General features: G+C 38.1%; 1 protein-coding gene across 1 annotated transcript; it reads left to right on the top strand.

Annotated features, from left to right (window-relative positions):
* The first annotated feature begins 5,302 nt into the window (after positions 1 to 5,302).
* On the top strand, positions 5,303 to 8,519 carry LOC107880146 (cytochrome P450 71D9-like). Its single transcript, XM_016796856.2, has 2 exons — positions 5,303 to 6,235; positions 7,513 to 8,519. The coding sequence occupies exons 1-2, from the start codon at positions 5,327 to 5,329 to the stop codon at positions 8,146 to 8,148; spliced, it is 1,545 nt and encodes a 514-aa protein (XP_016652342.2). The 5' UTR covers positions 5,303 to 5,326; the 3' UTR covers positions 8,149 to 8,519.
* The last annotated feature ends 552 nt before the right edge of the window (positions 8,520 to 9,071 follow it).

Raw genomic sequence — 9,071 nt, 5'->3', positions numbered from 1 at the left:
TGTGGTTATTTGCACATTCCACATCAATGTGACCAGCACCACCACATAGGTAGCACTTTATAAGACCCTTCAAACTTTTGTCCTCCCTAAAGCCATAAAAGTCGAAAAAATATATCTCCTTAAAAACATTGTCTTGAGACACACATGTAGACAAACTAGGAAGATTTTGACAATTCCTAGTGACTTTGGTTTTATCTTTGACAACCCTTCTATATTTCTGAACAAACAAGGCAAGCTCATCATGAATGCAAGAAGCAATTTGATCCATTTTTTTATGTTTGCACACCTAATACCAATTAGCACCCTAAGGATCTCTCTATTTATGTTAAGAGCTGGTGCTCTGATACTAATTGAAATTGGTACTTAAGTGACGAGGGGTAAATTTAAAAGATATTCAACCAAGAACGCAGCAAACTTCACACTCTAGACCTTGACCAAATACTATTATGGCAAGTCAACTGTCATATATGAATTATACCAAACAATAACATACACAGAGCATACAAAGATATACCTGCAAGCCTAGAGAATTACTAATGACAACCTAGGTACTCAGAAGGACCCGTCAATCTAGGCATCCCCTGTGCTAGCAACAACTATGGTGAAAGTGTGTGAAGACAGCATAATCAAGCAAACACCAAACAGCAGAAAAAGATGACTAGTCAACTGCACAAACCCAGATGACTAGTCAACTATCAAGAACACAAACCCAGAAAATTTACAGAGTTGGAAACCAGAAACTGTTCACCCAGAAACCCACCATTGGGAAAAACTGGGGGTCATCAACCGACTAGGCAATCCACTAAATAGAAAAAGATTCTTACAAAGGAACACAAGTAAGCTCAAGAAAAACCTAGATCTATTTAGGAAGATGAGCTATACCTCCTTTGTGCAATCTTCTTCTCCAACTTAGCAAAGCTTAAAGCTCAGTTCTTCATGGCAATGGCAGTTCCTTCTCCAGCTCGTTCATCCCATGGCACTAGCTTGCAAGCTCCAACACAAATCGAAACCAAAATTTGGATTCAAAGGAGGATGACCAATTTCTTCAAGAAACCATACTCTTGAATAAATCAGTCTTGAATCTGACCTAGATATAAATGAGAGAATGATTTAAGTAGCTAGATGCACATTCGTGTTTCAAATGCAGTTTTTCAAAAAGAAATCAATTGGAAAAACTCATAGATGAAATATTTGGTTCTCTCTTGAGGAAGAAGAAGAGAAAGATAGCAAGCCAATCTTTCCAAAACTTCCACCCAAAAGAGACAGCCGCCAAATGACCAAAATTGTAGCCTTTACAAACCAAAAAATTCCTTAGGTCAGAAACTCACATGGCAGCAGAGAGAGAGAAAGAAGAATAGGACAAAACAGTTTGTCATCCAACTGGAAATCCTACAGAGCAAGGATGACTAGTCATTTGAGAAACAGATGACTAGTCATCATTTTATGAAGACTGTTTAATGTCATGATATGCAATGCACAATACCTTTGTCAACTTCCTTGAACCTCCATAGAGCAGAAATTAGAGAAGAACACCAAGAAAGGTTTTCCTTAATCTAAACTTGAGCTTGATAAATAACAATACACATCCTATTACAAAGTTGTCAAGGGAAGCCAAAAGAAAATAACAAAAAACCATACATTAACAAAGCGTAGTCATGGTGCTTCTACCTACCGCAAACTAGGTCGTCTTCTCCATCAGACCTCCTCTGCATCCTCTGCTCCGTACTCTGGCTACTATGTCAATCCTTAACCTCAATCTCCTTCGCCTGGTTCTTCTACTTCTTGGATCATGGACACTGGTGCAACTGCTCATGTCACTACTAACAATTATCTTCAAAACTCATCCCTTATACTGGTTCTGACTCCCTGCAAGTTGGAGATGGTAATTGTTTACCTATTTCTCACATTGGTTATTCAATCATTGAAACTCCCTCTGCTCAATTTTCTCTTCGAAATATTTTACATGTTCCACATATAACTCAAAATTTGATGTCGGTTCAAAATTTCTTGGAAGATAATCAATGTTCTCTAACTCTCTCTCCTTCTGAATTTGTCATTAAGGACTTGGCTACATAGAAGATGCTTTACCATGGTCCACTTAAGGACGGCATGTACTAGTTGACTGTTGGTGTTGGCTCTTCAGTTGAAGTTGCAAGGACATCTTTATGTGCTTCTTTTGTGGTAAATAATAGTGATTTATTCACTTGGCATCAGAGGTTAGGTCATCCTTACTCTTCTATTTTTCGCCAAGTAGTTGGTAGAAATAAGCTGCCTTTAACTGGCTCTTTTACCTCTCAAGTCCTATGCTCTGCTTGTGTGCTTGGCAAAGCTTCAAAGCTTCCTTTTCATAGTTCAGTATCTAGAACTACTAAGCCTTTGGAACTGTTGCATTGTGATGTATGGGGGCCTAGTCCTGTGGCTTCTGTTTCAGGCAATAAATACTACATTCTTTTTCTTGATGATTTTACCAAGTATGCATGGATTTATCCAATGAAATTCAAATCAGATGTTTTGGCTGTTTTTAAGATCTTTCATGCTAAAATGGCAAACTTGTTTGATTCTAAGATCAAAACACTTAGAAGTGATTCAGGTGGAGAATTCTTAAGTTCTCAATTTCAATAGTTTCTTAATCAAGAAAGTATTGTTCATCAATTAAGTTGTCCACACACACCTGAGCAAAATGGTGCTGCAGAAAGAAAACATAGGCATATTGTCGAGTTAGCCCGTACATTATTGGCTACTTCTAAAGTTCCCTTTCAGTTTTGGGTTGATGCCTTCCTTACTGCTGTCTACCTTATCAACAGATTACCTTTTAAGTCTTCCATCATTTCTCCCTTTGAACTTCTCTTGACTCCAAACCCAATTATACGTCTCTTAAAATTTTTGGTTGTCAATGTTTTCCTTGGTTAAAGCCTTACAGTCCATCCAAGCTCCACCCCAAGAGTTTGTCCTGTGTTTTTTTGGGTTATAGTCTCAATCATTCTGGCTATAGGTGTCTTGATCCTACCACCGATCGGGTCTATATCTCTAGGCATGTCATTTTTCATGATCTGTTTCTTAACACCTCCTCATCTTCCTCGGCCTCTATTCCTATTTCTTTTCCTATGATTCCTCTTACTTTGCTTTGGTTTCCTTGGGTTTTCTATCTTCTCATTCAGATTCTTCTCTTTTCATTAAATCCGATGGTGGTGCCCTTGTTCTTGTTTTGGTCTATGTTGATGATATCCTAGTTACTGGGAATTGCAACACTGCCTGCAGATCTCTTATTTCTCTTCTTAGTGCCAAGTTTCCTGTTAAGGATCTTGGTCCTTTACATTACTTTCTTGGGTTGGAAGTTCACCGCTCCAGCAAGGGTATTTTCCTTTCTCAAACCAAGTATGCATGTGATCTCCTCGAGAAAACATATTTTATTGGTGCCAGTCTCTGTTCTACTCCTCTTGGCTCTTACAAGTTGGATAACTCTGGTGACATTCTTGCTGATGCTACCTTTTATTGCTCTACTGTTGGAGCCCTTCAGTATCTCACTTGGACAAGGCCAGACCTCTCCTTTGCAGTTAATCTAGTCTTCCAGCATTTACATCAGCCTCGCTCTAATCATTTGGGCGTTGTCAAACAAATTCTTTGTTATCTCAAGGGTACTCTTGATATGGGAGTTTGGTTTACCAAGGGTTCTCTTAGTTTACACACTTTCACGGATGCTGATTGGGCAGGATTTCCCATTGATCGGAGGTCTACTAGTGGCTGGTGCATCTATCTTGGTCACAATTTAATCTCTTGGTCCGCTAAGAAACAACCAATTGTCTCTCGCAGTTCTACTGAAGCTGAATATCGTGGCATTGCCATGACTGCTGCTGAGCTGATTTATCTTTCCAAATTATTCAACGACATTGTTTTCCAACTGTCCTCTGTTCCTCTTCTTTGGCGTGATAATCAGTCAGCCATTCATCTTGCTTCTAATCCCGTTTTTAGTGCAAGAACCAAACATGTCGAAGTTGATTATCATTTCACTCGAGAGTTAGTTCAACACGGCTTCTTACAAATTCGGTTTGTTTCCTCTGCAAATCAGCTTGCAGACATTTTCACGAAACCTTTATCTACTGCCAGACATGTCTTTCTTCGTGACAAGCTTACAATGTGTTCTCCCCCTTTCAACTTGTGGAAGGCTAAAGGCAGTAATTAGTTATTCATCTGTTAGATTAGTTATATTTTCTGTTTACTAATATATTCTCATCTGTCATTAGTTATGACAGCTCAGCATAGCTATTGTGTATAAAATCCCTTTGTAACAGTTTATTCAATAACAAGAATCACACTTCTTTCATTCATAACCACAACAAGGAGTTCATAATAAGAAATGGGAGCACCAGCAAAAGCCAAGTTATCGACAATAAAGTTAATGCAATCAAGAAAACCGATGATGAAAGAATCACCACGGGTCGTGCAAAGCAAATCACTGCGTAGTTGAAGAAGACTATTTTGATTCGGAGAAGCGGAAAGAGTCTTAAGCGCCACCCAAGTGTCACGACCGGTGGTTTTGGTAGCAATGGTGGTGAGGACCTTATGGTGAAGAGAACCATTGAGGAGAGTTAGAAAAGCTGATTTTTCTGGACCCAGTCATCATACTTGGGTTTGAGGATGAGAGACAGAGGAGAAGAATCATCATTCTTAGCCTTGGGATCGAGAATGATCAGAGGAGGACACATCCCTAAACCATCAAAAAAGCAGAGCTAGCGATGGCTGCGAAGAACAGGAACAATCTACACTAGCCATTTTGGACTAATCAAACACTTGGCAGAGCCCTTCGAAAATAAAGATTTATATATCCTAGAGATTCCAAGTTATCCTTTGAAAATAAAGAATAGAAAATGTGGAACGATCTCACCTTTGTTAATTGAGGTTGTTAATTTTTAAGTACTGCTGGAAAAGGATACCAATCAGTTTTGTTTTGTTTTTTTTTTTTGGGTCAAAACCAATCAGATTTAGAAAGCGTGCAATCTGACCAAAGCATTGACATTTTGTTTTGTATACTATTTATTTCAAGTAAATTGATTGCTCCAAAGCTACCTCTGACAAAATATTTATTTCAAGCAATAATACTAGACCTTAAGACAACTATCACAGAACAGCCATCCTTAGACAAATAGCTCTTAAATATTATTAATTAAAAGAAAAGGATACTAATCAGTTGAGAGAATCTTTGCATCAGAAAAATAATAATAATAATAATTTAGGAAGAAGGTTGCTACATCATTTCTTATACATAGATGTCAAATGCATGAAGGTTCACCAAAAGCCACTACAATCCAAAGTAACCTTTGTTTTCCACATGGAGATTCAGTGCCCTTCCTTCCAAGTCCTGTTGGCCTTCTTGCTCTTTATGATCATGGTACTGAAAATAGGGAAGATCAGAGGCAAAACCAAGTGCTCAGCCTCAAATCTACTGCCAGGGCCATGGAAGCTACCCATTATAGGAAACCTGCACCAGCTCGCTGGCTCTCTACCACATCAAAGACTAAGAGACTTGGCCAAGAAATACGGACCGCTTATGCACCTAAAGCTTGGAGAAGTTTCCACCGTAGTAGTTTCATCAGCCGAGTTTGCCAAAGAGGTGATGAAAACCCATGATCTTATCTTTGCATCCAGGCCCCATGTCCTTGCCATAAGGATCTTGTCTTACGATTTTACAGACATTGTCTTTGCACCATATGGTGAATACTGGAGACAATTACGAAAAATTTGCACTCTAGAGCTTTTAAGTGCAAAACGTGTTCGATCTTACCAACCTATTAGGGAAGAAGAGGTACGGAATCTCATTAAATCGATTGCCTCCAGAGCAGGATCACCTATCAATCTTACACAGGAAATTTACTCATCGACATATACCATCACTTCGCGAGCAGCCTTTGGTAAAAAGAACAGGGATCAAGAAAAATTCATATACATTGTGAAGGAAGTTGCAAAGGCAGCATCTGGCTTCGCTCTTGCAGATATTTTTCCTTCTGTCAGTTTGCTTCATCTCTTAAGTGGAATGAGGCCTAAACTTGAGAAGCTGCATAAAGAAGCTGACAGGATAATGGGAAACATCATCAAAGAACATCAAAGGGATATGGTCAATACAAAAAGTGGCGAGGGTGAAGCAGAGGAAGACCTGGTAGATGTTCTCCTTAAATTTCATGATCAAGGAAATGAGCTTGAGTTTTCCCTAACTACTGAGAACATCAAAGCAGTTATCTTTGTAAGTACACACACTTTCCCTTGATATCAAGCTTTAATAAGTCAAATCACATTTTCAAATTTCATTTTTTTTACCCCAAAAACTATATCAATGTTTTTCTTAATCTATGACATCAATCAACTTTTATCTACTTTGGTATCGAACCCTTTGGAGCCACACACCGTGGGATGGTTTAGTCTCTGGTACACATAGTCAAATATTGTCTGGTTTGGACTTAACCCAACCTCACAAACTTAAATAGGCCTCAAACTTTTGGAAATATAGATATGACAATTCACTTTTAACTTCACTAGGCATTGTGAGACTGAATAGTTGTGTCACCTCACCATATCTTCCAATCATGTCGACTGCGTCAAGTAACCTTGGCTACCATGGTGAAGGGATCTTGGGTCTCTGATGCAGTTCAACTAGAATTTGCAGAGAATTGGGATTGGAATAACAAGATACAAGCTAAAAGAGAAGCTTTGACAGCTAACTCAATGGTTTTTTTATTCAAACTTGGAATACAAGAGTTGTCCATACAACATACTTATAGGAGATAATCTCAAACAGAAGATTAAAACCATATTTAATGACTGACAGCAAGTCCTAGGTCCCAGCCCAACAAACGTAGAGTTCCCAAGTTATTGAATATACTCATCTTGAAACCTGATAGGTTTCCTAGCATCTGTCTTGGGCCTATTCCTGGCTATGCTAGAATCATTAAGTGATTAGGCATTGTAGACACACTACAAGTAGTGTAGTCACAAGGACGAAAGAAAAAATATGGCTGGTCTTTCTCATCGACTTACCTCTACGGACACCAAAAAATTGAGCTATAATCTAGTAAGCAAATTCAGCTAATCCCTTACATCATTCCCCGCAGCCGTCCAAAGCTTCTACAACTAGTTCTTCAAGCACAAGGGGCAACATTGTAATCTTTTATTCGAACCATATAACAACTTATCTACTTGGAAAAGCTGGTTAAAATTCTTCCTGCATTCTAATCATACATTATCTTAAACTGTTGATTGAAACTCCAATGTGCAGCATTTTCATGATGAGTGATTTACTGATGAGAGTGTTTCACATGTGTCTATTGTTCTCCATAATCATTACCTGATATTTAAGACACTCTTATAAGTCAACATTTATAACTTGTGAATGAGCTTGCTTGGGTACATGAATAATGGTTTCTTCTTTTAAGATTATTTATAATATTTTTCTATTTACTTAGAATTGTTTGCAATTCATAGAGGAAACTAGTTTTTATCATTTAATAAATTAATTACTTTCAGGATATTTTTGCTGCTGGGAGTGAGACATCATCTACAGCTGTAGATTGGGCAATAGCAGAAATGATAAAAAATCCAAGGGTAATGAACATGGCACAGAATGAGGTGAGGGAAGTGTTTAATAGAAAAGGACAGGTAGATGAAACATGCATTAGAGAGATGAAATATTTAAATTTAGTCATCAAGGAGACACTGAGGTTACACCCCCCGGCTCCCCTGTTACTTCCAAGAGAATGCAGAGAGAAATGTGAGATTGATGGATATGAAATACCTGTGAAATCCAAGGTAATTGTGAATGCATGGGCAATTGGTAGAGATCCCAATTACTGGAATGAGCCTGAAAGCTTTAATCCCAATAGGTTCCTCGATAGCTCGATTGGCTACAAGGGAACAGACTTTGAATATATCCCATTTGGTGCTGGAAGGAGAATGTGCCCTGGCGTGTCATTTGGACTGGCCAACGTTGAGCTCCCACTTGCATTGTTGCTATACCATTTTGATTGGAAACTCCCCAGTGGGATGAAGCATGAGGACCTGGACATGACTGAGGCCTTTGGCGCTACAGTCATAAGAAAAGACGATCTGCACTTGATTCCCATTCCTTATCATGCTCCGTCTTCTAAAAAATCCCAAGTATAAGATGCTTAACTGTTTGTATTTATCTCAGAGTAATCGTCGTTGTTTGTTTATCTCATGTTGTAAGAACTAATGTCAGTATTTAATTAAGAACCATGCATATTAATGCATTTTCTGTCATCATGAGTAAATTAGCAGAAACACCCCAAAATTCCATTTCGTAAATTTGCATGCCTAATCAGTGCCGGGTTTGGATAATTTACTGTTCGTTTTGTTCTACTTTTCTGCTATTTTTGGTATATTAGGACTTCTCTTTTTGTTTTTTTGTTTTTGTTTTTTTTGGTTTTTGTTTTGTTTGGTTGATATCCTGATCTTAACACGAAGTTGGTTCACCTCTCTAAGGTTTATTTGTCAATACTATCAATTACTATTTAAACTTTGGTGCTACTATTTATTTTGAATTATTTTCCATCTCATTTTATTGTTCAAATTCAGAGGCTGCCTCCTCTTAAGCAAAACCCATCGAAGAAGACATCCAAACGTTATTGTGCCAGGAATTGGTCAAGCAAGGTTATTGCTTGGAGTACATAGTCTATATGACTACACATAAAGTAGAAGAAGTTGGTTCACCTCTCTAAGGTTTATTTGTCAATACTATCAATTACTATTTAAACTTTGATGCTACTGTGTATTTTGAATTATTTTCCATCCCAATAGCTTCTTGTGTATTTTAAATTATAGCATGAGGACATCTCATGCTATGCAAATGCATGATAAATACATGACAACTGAAGGTTGATAATCCATGCAATGAATGTAGGGCTGCCAGGTGGAAAATCTAATAGCCGCAGGTATATGACAACTTACGTCACTTTTGAACTTAGAGATTTAACTTGCATGAAGTGGGGCCCTACCCAACAAAAACCAACCATTTTCAGATAAGCTCTTAAACATTCTTAATTACAGGAAAGAGACATCAACCACTT

The sequence above is a fragment of the Prunus mume genome, linkage group LG3, assembly GCF_029339155.1.
Source record: "Prunus mume cultivar Tortuosa linkage group LG3, ASM2933915v1, whole genome shotgun sequence".
NCBI lineage: Eukaryota > Viridiplantae > Streptophyta > Magnoliopsida > Rosales > Rosaceae > Prunus > Prunus mume.
The sequence above is the reverse complement of the archived record's forward strand: the minus strand, read 5'-3'. Positions and strand labels throughout refer to the sequence as shown.